The sequence below is a fragment of the Engraulis encrasicolus genome, chromosome 6 (genome assembly GCF_034702125.1).
Source record: "Engraulis encrasicolus isolate BLACKSEA-1 chromosome 6, IST_EnEncr_1.0, whole genome shotgun sequence".
NCBI classification, from domain to species: Eukaryota; Metazoa; Chordata; class Actinopteri; order Clupeiformes; family Engraulidae; genus Engraulis; species Engraulis encrasicolus.
The window spans coordinates 12102769-12117469 of record NC_085862.1 but is presented as its reverse complement, the minus strand read 5'-3'; the positions used below and the strand labels follow the sequence as shown (position 1 = coordinate 12117469).

The 14701-nt window shown below is 52.7% G+C and overlaps 2 protein-coding genes across 2 annotated transcripts in view; both read right to left on the bottom strand.

Annotated features, from left to right (window-relative positions):
- Positions 1-1169: 1169 nt before the first annotated feature.
- Positions 1170-5897, bottom strand: LOC134450546 (uncharacterized protein K02A2.6-like). The gene is made up of 3 exons (XM_063200384.1): positions 5880-5897; positions 4800-4807; positions 1170-4182 (listed from the first exon to the last, which is right to left on the bottom strand). Exons 1-3 carry the CDS (start codon positions 5895-5897, stop codon positions 1170-1172), a joined length of 3039 nt encoding a protein of 1012 aa, XP_063056454.1.
- Positions 4229-14701, bottom strand: part of LOC134450545 (uncharacterized) — a 29887-nt gene continuing 19414 nt past the window's right edge. Inside the window, exons 3-4 of the mRNA XM_063200383.1 lie at positions 10099-10947; positions 4229-10051 (exon numbers count right to left, since the gene is read on the bottom strand). Of these exons, the coding sequence (XP_063056453.1) occupies positions 6004-10051; positions 10099-10947 (4897 nt within the window). The 3' untranslated portion in view covers positions 4229-6003. The remainder of the gene's footprint in view (positions 10052-10098; positions 10948-14701) is intronic.

Genomic DNA, 14701 nt, shown 5'->3' with positions numbered 1-14701 from the left:
TGTTCTCTGGTTTGTAAAGATGTGTGCACATTCTGTACCTTGTCATGGAAGTTGTATTAGAAGTGAAGTTAAAGGTTCCTGACATGGCTTTGTTCTCCCAAAGACGTGTTAGTTTTGTCCTGCAACACGCTAGCATTCGGCTAATACCTGCTGGCTGAGGAATCTCTGCGACTATTCACGACCAGAGCTGACGAGAGACGTACTCTGACTGATCCTAGCAGAGACATCTCACACACCTCAAACCCCCCCACCGCCGTCCAACATGTTAATTGAAGGTGCCCAAATTCTTAAGGATGAGCGCAGTCATTTCCTTTACCCCATGTACACATGCCGCTTTTCTACCACCTTAAATGCAATAAATAGGCCTAACAGGTGTCCGCAACAATCCTAACGTAACTTTAAACACATCGATATCTGAAGTCAGACTTAAAACTACAAAACAAATGGCGTAGTGCCGTAAAGTCGATTGTCACGTGTTATGTCATTGCTATAGTTGAAATAAGGGTCATTTTCACGAATCTAACACTTGACAAGATGCAAACGTGTTGGCAAATGCTTTCACTTACTCATATCTATTGAACGCGACTTCATTGTTTCCAGGGAAAAAAAACACACGGGCAGACAGTTCTATGAGAAGCGTACAGCCCCATTGGCACCCATTCATTATTTACTTGGCTGCGATAACATAGCTGCAGTGCCACTCCTGGCCACACCAGCTAGTGGTCGTTCTTGTACAATATTCCATTTTCTTTGCTAGTAGCTGTGGTGTTTAGGGATTACACACACGAAAGTATATCTCGTTTAGGAGCTTTAATGAAAACACATTTACCTCGCATGGACACATGTACAATAAAGATTGCCTCGCTATCCTTGTACTCTAGTTATGAACTCGCGTGTCTCACTACCCTAATCTCGCGATAGGTTACTATTATTCTAAGAACACTACATCTTCCCTCTTTTTAATAATGAAATTCCTGGAGGTAGAATTAAAGAAAAATCATATCTACATCACTGTAGCTATACTGTATTAACTCAACTTAAGTGTTCTTTCTTTTCGTAGATCAGAATGAAAAAATAAACATCTCTTTTAAACTAAACTGAAAAGTAGTTCACCCTTCCCTCTTTTTAAACAAAAAAATCATTTTTTTCTTTTTAAGCAAAGTTAGAGTTCAGGTAGACATCACATAGTCCTTCTGCCATGCAGGTGGGGACCTGACACGAGTCGACTTCACAGGAACATCAGGTGACGGTGCTGCCGTCACGGGCTCTGGACCTATGGAAGGGGAGGAATGGGTTAGTGTGGTAGTGGTGACTGGGACAGACTCAGCCGGTGTGGTGACTGGAGTCGGACTGGAGGGGGCGCTGAGACTGACATCACCGTCGAACTTCTTTACATGCGCGGCGTTTCTCATTTTGGGTGGGTTGTTGGGTTGATGGATGATGACTGCATTTCCTTGTTTACTGATGACTTCATATGGCTGTGATTCGAAGTTGGGGTCTAGCTTGTTTGACTTGTGTAGGTTCTTGCAAAGAACGGTGTCTCCTGGTTGTATTTCCTGATCCTTGGCTCCTCTTCTCTGATCCGCAGCAATGTTGCGTTTCAACTTGTGCAGAGCGTCCTTGTCATGTATTTCCTCTGAAGCAGCGGCATGGGGTTCATCACCGTCAGCAGGCATACCGGTGAAGCTTGGCAGTTTGTCGCGGAGCTCCCTGTTCATCAACAGCTTTGCCGGGGTCACTCCTGTGACTGTATGGGGAGTGGTCCGGTAGTGGAACAGAAAACTTTTCAGTGCAACTTTCCAATCTTTGTTTTCAATCTTGGCAATTTTGACTGATTTCAGAATTGTTCTGTTAAATCTTTCCACTTCTCCGTTCGACTGAGGCCAATATGGTACTCCTTTCAGCTGCGTGATGCCATGTGTGGTGAGGTAATCATGGAACTCTCTGGACGCAAACGGTTGTCCGTTGTCGCTTCTCAGATGCTTGGGATAGCCATGAATTTGGAACATCATTTCGAGAGCATTAATCACATTGGTTGCATTTGTGACTTTCATGTAGGCAACTTCGGGCCACCTGGAGTAGTAGTCGACTACGGCAAGCACGTAGTTACCTTCAGAGATGCTCAGCAGGTCAATTGCAAGGTAAGTCCAGGGCTGGTCTGGTAATGGCGTGCGCTCTAGCTCTTCTGGTGGAGCGTTCTTGCCACTTACTTCACATGGGTAGCATTTCTTTACTTTCTTTTCGACCATTTTGTCAAGTTCAGGCCACCAGACTTTAGTTCGCAGTCGTTTCTTTGTTTTCCCGATTCCTTGATGTCCTTCATGTCCTAATCGTAGCACATGCTTTTGCAGGGCTTCGGGAATCACGATCCTGTGTCCTCGCATGACCAGCTGTCCAGCCGTCCAAAGTTCATCTTTGACCGCCTGGTATACTGTGCCTTTGAAGCAGGTCCAGTCATTTTTCTGTATGGCTTGACGTAGCTTGGAGATGGTCGGATCGTCCTTTGAAGCCTGCTCGAGCTCACGGGGGGTTAGAGCATGAGGTACGGAATCTTTGATGATGCTGTAGATGTACTCATCGGCCTCCCTCTCCTCAGCTTTATCGCGATGACCAACGGGTTGACGACTCAGGGGGTCGGCCTTGTTGGTTTTGCCGGGAATGTGGAGGACTTGGTAGGTAAACTGTTGCAGGTACAGCAACCACCGTTCCACTCTGGCTGATGGGGGTATTGAGTTGGGTGAGAGCACTTTCACAAGCGCCTTGTGATCGGTGAGGATCTTGAACTCACATCCGATGAGGTACAAACTGAATTTTCGACAGGCCCAGAATACTCCGAGAGCTTCTCTTTCGAACTGAGAGTAGCGTGACTCAGTAGGTGTGAGCTTCCTGCTGGCGTAGTAGACAGGCTTCCAGACTCCGTCTGTCTGTTGTTGCTCTAAGATGGCGCCTACGCCGATGGGGGAAGCGTCACAGGTAATTCTGGTTGGTCTGCCAACTGAGTAGTAGGCCATGACGGGGGCGTCGATCAAAGCGGTCTTGAGCTGGTCAAACGCACGCTGTTCCTCCTTCTCCCATTTCCACTCAGCATCGTGCTTTGTGAGTTCCCAGAGAGGCGCAGTTATTGTGGCGAACTGTGGGACGAACTTTGCACAGAACTGGGCCAATCCGAGGAAACTACGCATTTGTGACGCGTCAGTTGGTGGGGGAGCATGCGTGATGGCTTTGACCTTTTCATCTGACACCTTTAGGCCGTCTTGTGACAGGACGTGGCCCATGTACTTGATGGATGTCAGTTTGATCTGGCATTTCTTCTCATTGACTGTCAGTCCTCTTTCAGCTAGCCGTTGCACCACGGTAGCCAGCCTTGCGTCATGTTCAGCTTCTGTGCTGCCAACAACGACTATGTCGTCAGACATGTTGTACGCACCTGGACAGTCTTTGATAACTTGGCTGATTATCTGTTGGAATTTTTCCGAGGCCATGTTCACTCCGAACAGGAGCCTTTTGTATCTGTAGAGTCCTCCTGGCGCAGCGAATGTTGTGATTTCTCTGGAGTCGGGGTGGAGCTCTACTTGGTGATACGCCATGTTGAGGTCAATTTTGGAAAAGTATTTCCCGCCGGCCATTTCCTGGATGGTTTCGTCGATAGTAGGCACCGGATGACGCTCACGGACGATGGCCACGTTGGCTCTTCGCATGTCAATGCATATTCGCACATCTCCATGTTTGCGGTCATTTTCTGGCCTTTTCTCCACAGTGACCAGTGGATTCACCCAGTGAGCCGGTTCGGACACTCGCTCGATGACGTCTAGGTCCACTAGCTCTTGTAGCTTTCCAATGACGCGCTGTCGTCGGTTGAATGGAATTCGCCGCACTGGCTGAATGACTGGAGTGACGTCAGGATCAATTTTCAGTCTGAGCTGGTAGTTTCTGAGTTTCCCCAGCCCAGTGAAGACTTGTGGGTACTGTGTGCGTAGACTTGACCACACATCGGCTCCAGAGCAGCTCAGGATGTTCGCGTCGATGCCAACTCTCAACAGTCCAAGGTCTTTGCTAGTTCTGCTGCTTAGGAGTGATGCTTGTGCTTGTGGCACCACGAAGAATGAAGCAGTGGTACGCCGTGTTGTGTTTGGGACTTCAACTTCAAGTGTGCATTTGCCCGAGAGTGTGAGGGCTTGTTTACTGGCATAAGAATACAGTTTGGTAGAGGATGTGTCACCAGGCAAGTATGCCTACTTGAAACTTTACCCCTAGCAACCTTGAGGAGTTGAGACACACCACCAATAAGACACAGGACCACAGAATGAAGTCAAAAAGGTTATGTTTTATTAACTAAAATAGGAATTGTGCTGGGGGGTGAGAGTCCGGGGGGAGAGGGGCGTCCAAGGCAGCCAGAGAGAGGGGGGGAGGAAGAAGGGTCGGGTCGCTCCAGTCCTGTCCGAGTGCGGAATCTCCAGCTCCGCAGCCAAGCCTGAGGGGAATAGTCAGAAGCACACTCGTGGCACACGATGAGTTAATGAAGTTCAGCAATCCAAGCAGAGTGAATGAGGCACAGCACACATTAAGTCAGAAGCACACTTGTGGCACGCGATGAGTTAATGAGGTTAGCAATCCAAGCAGGGTGAACGAGGCACAGCACACATTAAGTCAGGCAAGGCGGTGAGCTGGACGGAAGGGGCCGGAGGGGACGACACTGGGTTTCAGGTCAAAGGGGGGTCTACGAGATCCTTGGCTTTGGGGGAAAGGGGTGGAGCAGCGATAGAGTTGTTTAGTTTGGGCCTACAGCCGTGCAGTCTCACCAACGGGCCTGAGAGAAACGGGGGTCACACAGAACACTACACGGCAAACAAGTGAAACACTCGAATTAACTACACTCACACGTGATGACAGGCCCACGTCGGGAGCGAGAGGGAGAGAGCCTCGGCAGCAGGGTCTTCGGCACAACGGGCCCGGGCTATTGCTGTTCCTATGGGGGGGGGCACTAAAGAGCAGAGGACAGGGGGCGGTTAGCAAGTAGCTAGAGCAGGGCCAAGAGAGGAATAACGAGACAGTTTCAGCAGTACTGGGGCCCTGGGTTAGCAGCCTTGGTAAAAGCAGTGGCGGGGGGTTGCAGCGGTGTGGTATGCAGGGGCAGGTCAGAAAGGCAAGCACAACACAGTTCTAGCAGGGCACAGAGCTAGCAGCATGCAGACAAGCAGGGCACAGGGGGGGGGGTAGCAGCGCATGCGGTGAGATAGCAGGGGAGGCGAGCACAGCACAATTGCAACAGTTCGGCGGCTAAAGGGTTAAGGCCAAGCGTACGGGCAGGGAGCAGGGGTAAGAGCAGCAGAGGTGGGTACAGCACAATGCAGCAGACAGTTCAGGCAGCTAAAGGGTTAAGGCCAAGCGTACGGGCAGGGAGCAGGGGTTAAGAGCAGCAGCGGTGGGTACAGCACGATGCAGCAGACAGTTCAGGCAGCTAAAGGGTTAAGGCCAAGCGTACGGGCAGGGAGCAGAAGGTAGCTTTAGCTGCTAGCGAAGCGTGAAGCAGAGGTATGGCAGCGGCTAGGGGTATAGCAAGCAAGCACGATTCCACTTATCTCGCCCAAAGGGCAGCTGGGGGCTCCGTCCACGGGTTTCGGTCTGCGAGGGGGGGGGGGGTCCTTCCACAGCGGTTCAGTCGTTCCCAACTCCGCCAGTCATCCACGGTTTCCTCTCTCTCGGCTTCGTCCTGTCGGTCGGGTCGCTGCTCCGGTCCTGCGTGTTGGAAGCTCAGACACAAACACTTTTTAAAGGCACTCCCATCTACCGCTACCCAATCGGTGGTTAATTGTTTGAGTGTCTTACTGATTAATCACTAGATTGGCCCGCCAGCCTTCATGAAATGGGCTGCTGTTTACCGGCACGGAGGCCGCCATCTTAGGTGTTGTTTCGAAACTGTTCCCCCCGGAAACAGTGTCGGTGGATGCAGTTCCGCCTGGTGACACCCTCCCCCGCTAGTCCGTACTCGTCCCGAGGACGGGTCTAAGAAGCCCAATCTCCATACCTTTGTGGTGGCCTCCCTTGGTTCGCTCTCTGGGGGCGCCGGTTCTCTGGTCCGCCATCTGGTGCCGCAACTGGTTGGGGCAAGATCACAGGGGCCCAAGCCCAGCCTGCTGAAGGTGTTGGTGGAGGTCTGGGCTCTGGCGCAGCCTCTCGAGTCGCCTCTGGGTAATGTGGGCAGGGCCGTAGGAGGTTGCGGTGCAGAACACGATCTGGCCCTGGCTTTCCTTCTGGCCGGACACGGTAGACGGGGATCTCAGGGCGTGGTCGGTCGATTACCACATAGGGCCTGGCCTCCCAGCGATCACACAGCTTTCCTCTCCCTTGACGTCTGCAGTCTTTCACCAGGACTCGCTCGCCTGGTAGCAGGGGGGCGTCCCGGGCCGTCCGATCGTACTGACGCTTCCTCCTCTCTGCTGCTGCACCTAAGTGTTGGGAAACTTTGTTATAAGCAAATTCAAGCTTAGCATGATGTGCACTCACCCACTCGGTGGCGTCTCGGGCCTGTTCGTGGCTCTTGGTGCCGAAGAGGAGGTCCATAGGCAGGCGTATGTGTCGGCCAAACATCAAGTAGGTGGGGGCATAGCCGGTGGTGCTGTGGACACTGTTGTTATAGGCCTGCACCAAAGCGGGGAGATACTCCGTCCACCGATGCTGTTGCTCTACTTCCAGTGTTCCGAGCAGGCTTAGAAGGGTCTGGTTGAATCTCTCGCACCCCCCGTTCCCTTGTGGGTGGTAGGGGGTAGTGCGAGTCTTCTTACATCCATACAGGTGGCACAGCTCTCGGATTACAGCAGACTCAAAGTTTGGGCCCTGGTCCGAGTGCAGCACTTCCGGGCACCCAAAGGGCTGGATCACCTTCAGCCAAAGTGCTCTGGCGGTTGTCACAGCGGTCTGGTCAGTGGTGGCCACGGCCCAGGCATACTTCGTGAAGAGATCCGTAATGACCAGGATGTTCTGGTATTGATCTGCTGGGCGGCCGAGGGTCAGGAAGTCCATGGCCAACATATGGAGCGGCGCTTCGGGGATGATGGGTACCAGGGGTGCTCTGTCGTTCGGACGGTCCTTCCGAAGAATGCAGCGTTGGCAGTCCCGGCGGAAGGCGGCGACGGAGGCTTCCATCTGCCCCCAGTAGAAGTGGCGCCGGAGCAAGGAGAGGGTCCGCTCTTGTCCCTGGTGGCCGAGTTGGGTATGGTAGGCCTCCAGCAGTGACTGGACCTGGGATTGGGGGACAACAATCTGTGACACTAGCTCATTAGTGACAGGATCTTGCGCCGAACGACACACTACTCCGTCCTTGAGTCCTAACCTGGTCCAATGACTCAGTAGGTGTCGCACCCCCGGCGTCTGGGCCTGACGCTCTAGCGCGGAGGCTGGTGGTCCCTCCTTCAGAAACTGGATGATGGCCCCCAGGTCAACATCCTCCTCTTGCAGGCCTCGCCAGCGGTCTGGATCCCATCCCCAGGATGTGGGCGCTGCATCCGTGGGGGTCCCTGGGGCTTCCACGACTCCTATCAAGAGCTCCTCGTCCTCCGGAGGTGGGGATTCGGCTGCCCCGGTACCAGGATCTGCTTCTGAGGGGGAAGGTCTAGACAGAACATCAACATTAGTGTGGAGGCGGCCAGGTCGGTATTGTATTGTGTAATCGATATTGGCCATCTGCGCTACCCACCTCTGCTCCACTGCCCCCAGTTTTGCCTTCTGCAGGTGGACCAGGGGGTTGTTATCGGTCACTACGGTCACTTTATTGCCCCAGAGGTAGTCCTTAAATTTCTCGGCCAGCGCCCATTTCATGGCCAGGAGCTCTATCCTGAAGGAACTGTAATTTGAGGTATTGCGCTCAGCCGGGTGTAAGCTTCGGCTGGCATACGCTATTACTCGCTCTGCCCCATCCTGTTGTTGGGCTAGAACTGCCCCCAACCCAGAATTACTGGCGTCCGTGTACACAATAAAGGGTATGGTGAAGTCGGCGTATGCTAAAATGGGCGCCTGCAAGAGCTCTTGCTTCAGGATGTTGAATGCATCTGTGCACTCTGAGGTCCAGGTGACTTCTGGAGACTTCCGGCCACGAGTACGTGACGTACCAACTAGTAAGGCATTCAAGGGCTTGGCGATCTTAGAAAAATTCTTGATAAAGCGCCTGTAATAGCCTACAAATCCTAAGAATGAGCGTACCTGCCTCACCGTAGTTGGTGGCTGCCAATCCTGTACGGCAGTCACCTTTTCCGGATCGGGAGCCACCCCTTTGCCGCTGACACAGTGCCCAAGGAACTTGACCTCCTTCTGGAGCAGCTGACACTTTTCTGGTCGTAGCTTCAGCCCGTACTGCCCCAACGCCTTGAACACCCCCTCCAGGTGGTCCAGGTGTGTGGTGAAATCTGGGGACAGAACAATTACATCATCAAGGTACACTAGCGTGGAGTCTGCCAACTGCCCTGCCAGACACCGCTGCATGAGGCGCTGGAAGGTGGCCGGGGCGTTGCACAGCCCGAAGGGCATTCGATCCCACTCATACAGTCCGAATGGTGTGGTGAAGGCCGTCTTCTCTCTATCACCATCTTCCACCTGAACCTGCCAGTATCCACTGGCCAGGTCCAGAGTGGAGTACCAGTTTGCTTGAGTCAGACTAGTGAGGGAGTCCTCAATCCTGGGGAGTGGGAAAGCATCTTTTCGGGTTACAGCATTCAACTTTCTGTAGTCTACACAGAATCTCCAGGAACCATTCTTTTTCTGTACAAGCACGATCGGGGCTGCCCAGGGGCTGCTGCTCTCCCGTATAATCCCACCATCCAACATACCTTTTAGCAGGGTACGGATCTCTTGGTACAGAGTTGGAGGCACGGGCCGATACCTCTCCCGGATCGGTGCAGCATCCCCAGTTGGGATCTGATGTTTGATGATGCTGGTACAACCGTAGTCCTCTTCGTGTGATGAGAAGATGTGTTGCCATTTAGTGAGAAGTTGCTGCAGCTGTTGTTGTTGCCCAGGGTCTAGCCCATCCCCCTGTAAGGACTCACACTTGAGATGGTTAGGCAAACCAGGTACACTTTCAGCATCACTTCCCACCCCCTGGGTCACCTCCACAACCCCAACCTCGACCACCCCGGGACTCACCACCATGCAGCTTATGTCCCGGCCGTGCTTCACTTGTTGTGGGGTGATGGTGGTCACTTGAGCCAGGCCTTGGTGCCGATGCACTGTTACAGGGTAGGGTTTTGCATTTCGCACCCGCACAGGGACACGCCCACGCTGTACCTTGGCGAGAGCCCGGGCAACTTCGAGTTGGGGAGAGCCTTTGTGGGGCTCGATGAGTACGCAGTCCTCCAGCCCATAAGCCCGGGCTGGCAGCCTTGCCCAGACCAGTGCTTCGCTACTGCCGGGTATGGTGATGGCGTAGCGGCATGCTGCGCGTGCAGTGTCCACCTGTTCTGGGCGAGATGTTGCTGCATGTACCCGGCGGCAGTCGGCAACCACTGGCTCCCACTCTCGATCCACTGAGGTTTTCTTTGCACCTGGTACAGCTGCTCCAATTCCCTGCAACACATCTTTCCAACAATCGGTGAGAACATTCATTCCTAATAACGCCCTGTGGCTGCCCAGGCATTTATCCTTAACCACTACCACCCCCTTGGCCGGCACACAAACCCCCCTTATGTTCAAGTCCACAACCACGTACCCCACACATGGTATTTCCAACCCATTTGCCCCTCGTAGTGTCAACCAAGGAGCTTCAGCGCCCTGCATTTCTTGGTGATCGAACAGTTCTTCACACAGACTCTCTGCGAACAGGGTAACCTGGGAGCCCGTGTCGACAAGGCATCGGACAGGCTTTTCATTTACCTTGATATCGACTACGGGACATTGACCTACTAATGCATGGCGATTGCGTGGAGGGGGATGTTGTAGGCTAGTCCCGGCCACTTGCCCCACAGTGGCCGGGGAAGCTAAAAACCCTCTTGAGAAGCCCGACGGGAGGGGCAGTTCCGGCTCATGTGTCCCGCTTTCCCACATCGACTGCAGATTGGCTGACCTTGTTCATCCCACTGGAACCTAGAGTTTGGTGGGCGCGGTGCTGACTGTCTCCCCCTCCAGGATCCATCGGAATAGGACCTCTCCCGTGGTGGTTGAAGGCCTCTGGATGGTGGGCCGCGCAGTTCGTCCAGGAGGGTCTTTGAGAGATGACTCATTTGCTCCTTTACATCCTTCATGATCTCCTCCCGCAGCTCCTTCTTCCAGTCGGCCATCGGGGTCGAGTCACGTGGGGTTGCACTGGCAGCGAAGCAGTCGGTCGCATGGGCATCGGGCTCAACCTGGTCCATCTCAAGCGCAAGCGCCTCCTTCTGGATATCCTCGAATTTCAGGGTAGCATTGCCCCGCAACTGTAGTTTGAGCGTCTGTTTGAGTTGTCCGTCCCGCAGTCCCAGTATAAACTGGTCTCGCAGCAGCTTGTCGTCGTCCGCTGGCAATCCGGAGTCCTCACGTCTTTTCAGTCTGTTAAACAGCTCCCGGACCTGCAGCGAGAAGGAACGGAGTGGTTGTTTCGGCCCTTGCTTACAGTTAAAAAATTGTGCCCTTAAAGCTGCCACAGATGTGCGGTCTCCATACAATTCCTTTAGCAGCTCAAAGATTTTGCCAACAGTGTTGCGAGAGGCTTCCGGGGTAGCCAGTACCTCTCTCTTAGCTTCCCCCTCCAACGACCCGAGCACAAACTGTACCTGCTGTTGGTCGCTCAGCCCCTGTAGACCGGCAAGGTACTTGGTCTGGGACACCCACTCTTGGAGCTGTAACTCTGAACCTGGGCCTCCAAATCTTGGTGCCCACGGTGCTCCCATGAAGACTGGCATCACTGAAGGCCGTGGTGCGGCCCCTGCTGGGTCGGTCATATTGATGGGGTGTCTGCTCAACTCAAGGTCGCTATCCTGCCGTCTACGCCACTTGTCACCAGGCAAGTATGCCTACTTGAAACTTTACCCCTAGCAACCTTGAGGAGTTGAGACACACCACCAATAAGACACAGGACCACAGAATGAAGTCAAAAAGGTTATGTTTTTATTAACTAAAATAGGAATTGTGCTGGGGGGTGAGAGTCCGGGGGGAGAGGGGCGTCCAAGGCAGCCAGAGAGAGGGGGGGAGGAAGAAGGGTCGGGTCGCTCCAGTCCTGTCCGAGTGCGGAATCTCCAGCTCCGCAGCCAAGCCTGAGGGGAATAGTCAGAAGCACACTCGTGGCACACGATGAGTTAATGAAGTTCAGCAATCCAAGCAGAGTGAATGAGGCACAGCACACATTAAGTCAGAAGCACACTTGTGGCACGCGATGAGTTAATGAGGTTAGCAATCCAAGCAGGGTGAACGAGGCACAGCACACATTAAGTCAGGCAAGGCGGTGAGCTGGACGGAAGGGGCAGGAGGGGACGACACTGGGTTTCAGGTCAAAAGGGGGGGGTCTACGAGATCCTTGGCTTTGGGGGGAAAGGGGTGGAGCAGCGATAGAGTGGTTTAGTTTGGGGCCTACAGCCATGCAGTCTCGCCAACGGGGCCTGAGAGAAACGGGGGTCACACAGAACACTACACTGCAATCAGGTGAAACACTCGAATTAGCTACACTCACACGTGATGACAGGCCCACGCCGGGAGCGAGAGAGAGAGAGAGCCTCGGCAGCAGGGTCTGCAGGTACAACGGGCCCGGGGCTATTGCTGTTCCTATGGCGGGGGGGGGCACTAAAGAGCAGAGGACAGGGGGCGGTTAGCAAGTAGCTAGAGCAGGGCCAAGAGAGGAATAACGAGACAGTTTCAGCAGTACTGGGGCCCTGGGTTAGCAGCCTTGGTAAAAGCAGTGGCGGGGGGTTGCAGCGGTGTGGTATGCAGGGGCAGGTCAGAAAGGCAAGCACAACACAGTTCTAGCAGGGCACAGAGCTAGCAGCATGCAGACAAGCAGGGCACAGGGGGGGGGGTAGCAGCGCATGCGGTGAGATAGCAGGGGAGGCGAGCACAGCACAATTGCAACAGTTCGGCGGCTAAAGGGTTAAGGCCAAGCGTACGGGCAGGGAGCAGGGGTAAGAGCAGCAGAGGTGGGTACAGCACAATGCAGCAGACAGTTCAGGCAGCTAAAGGGTTAAGGCCAAGCGTACGGGCAGGGAGCAGGGGTTAAGAGCAGCAGCGGTGGGTACAGCACAATGCAGCAGACAGTTCAGGCAGCTAAGGGGTTAAGGCCAAGCGTACGGGCAGGGAGCAGAAGGTAGCTTTAGCTGCTAGCGAAGCGTGAAGCAGAGGTATGGCAGCGGCTAGGGGTATAGCAAGCAAGCACGATTCCACTTATCTCGCCCAAAGGGCAGCTGGGGGCTCCGTCCACGGGTTTCGGTCTGCGAGGGGGGGGGGGGTCCTTCCACAGCGGTTCAGTCGTTCCCAACTCCGCCAGTCATCCACGGTTTCCTCTCTCTCGGCTTCGTCCTGTCGGTCGGGTCGCTGCTCCGGTCCTGCGTGTTGGAAGCTCAGACACAAACACTTTTTAAAGGCACTCCCATCTACCGCTACCCAATCGGTGGTTAATTGTTTGAGTGTCTTACTGATTAATCACTAGATTGGCCCGCCAGCCTTCATGAAATGGGCTGCTGTTTACCGGCACGGAGGCCGCCATCTTAGGTGTAGTGTCGAAACTGTTCCCCCCGGAAACAGTGTCGGTGTATGCAGTTCCGCCTGGTGACAGATGGCTGCAGACTGACTTGGGGCCTGGCCTTCTGTAATCTTTTAAAATCATGCACTGACAGCGTGTTGTGGTGAGCACCAGAGTCTATCACCATGGGTAAGGTGAAACCGTTCAGGTGCAGGTCTAGGGTGTCATCTGCTGTAGATAACCTGAATAGGTAGAGATCGTCGGCATCACTCTGTGAGTCATTGCTTTCCCCTTCTTCTACCCTATGTTGGCCTTTTTTCTTTCGACCCTTGGTTTGCTTTGGATCATCCCTGCTGCGACCTGAGGCTCTGCTGTGACCCTGTGAGCTCGGCTTGTCATGTTGGTTTGACTTGCTCTTGTCTTTGTGGAAGCAGAGATCATCAAAATGACCCTTTTTGCCACAGTGGCTGCACTTGTGGTTCTTGGATCGGATGCATTCGCGACCTATGTGTCCTTGTGCACCACATTTGTAGCACCCTGACTGTGATGGTGACTTGGACTTTGGTTTGGGCCTTGCTCTGCCAAAGACCTGGTTTGTGTTGGATGGAGGGCTGAGAATTAGTGCATCTTTGTGGTGGTATGAGGCAATCACTTGGATAAGGCCATCCAGAGTGAGATTAGCCTCTCTGTATAATTTGGCTTTTAATTCAGAATCTTTAATGTGCAGTAGTACTTTATCTCTTACATGGTTATCAGCTTCAGCATTGAAGTTGCATGTTTTCACTAGTACTTTGAGGCGAGTGATGAAATTATTTATTGTTTCACCAGCATTGGGCTCAGTTTCCCAGAATTTTGTGCGGGATTTTGGAATGTTCTCCCTTAACGCAAACGTGTTGTCGAAGAGTCCGATGGCTACTTGAAATACATCTCGTGCAGCTCGCTGATCATTCGCGAGTTGGTGGGCTTTCTGCTCGTCAGTGAAATTTTTCCATATCTCACGCAGTCCCTCTCCCCCAGTTAACAATAAAACAGCTCGCTTTTGTGCAGCATTCACAACTCCTGATGCTATAATATATATTTCAAGTTCACTCTTCCACATTTCCCATCGTTGATGTAAAGTTTCAGGCTCGCCAACTGTGTCTAACGGCTTCGGTGGTGTGAGACCACCCAGTGCAACAGCATTGGCCATCTTTACTTTCGGTTTCAAACGGGGCTTCTAACAGGTTTTGTAGGCAGTAATTCTGGCATATGCACGCTCAATTTCGGTTATTAAACGTTTTGGCATCACACAGAAAACTTTTTTTTTTTTCACTTCCCTGAAAGAGTGTCGTCGAATTTTCCAGTGAAGATCCGGAATCGTTGCTCCGACGTTAGTTGCAATGTTGCGAGGTCATGACTTGCAAATTTCTTTTTTTTCTGCTCCGGGTCCGTTGACAGCTTCGAGGGCTTTTTCCTGTCCTTCTATGCTGTCGGGGACATCCTCGTCGCCAGTTGTGGTGTTTAGGGATTACACACACGAAAGTATCTCGTTTATATGGAGCTTTTAATGAAAACACATTTACCTCGCATGGACACACGTACAATAATGATTGCCTCGCTATCATTCTACTCTAGTTATGAACTCGAGTGTGTCACTACCTTAATCTCGCGATAGGTTACTATTATTCTCAGAACACTACAGTAGCGACCTTACGAGACATAAGCAAATACGTTCCATAGGCCTAACAGTGCTGGAGCTGAAATTAATTTCTGGAATCAATAGCATACATAACCTATTATACCATTTCACATGTAGTAGGGCCTAAATGCATTAGGGAGCAAACAGTCCAAATCAGTGTTCATGCGCTGCGCAAACTGTTGCATATTCTTTAGCTGCCAAGTTTAATGAGCTGAAGCGCGCGCTCTCACGGTTTACGCACGTTGAACATACATTTTACTTAGGTGTATTTGGAGCATTAGTGATATTGTTGGAAAGCAATATGTCCGGGTAGATTGCTTGCAGTGAGGGACAGCTGCTCAACGGAGCCGTTGACGGGAACGTTGACATGCTCTGGTGATCAGCAACCTTCA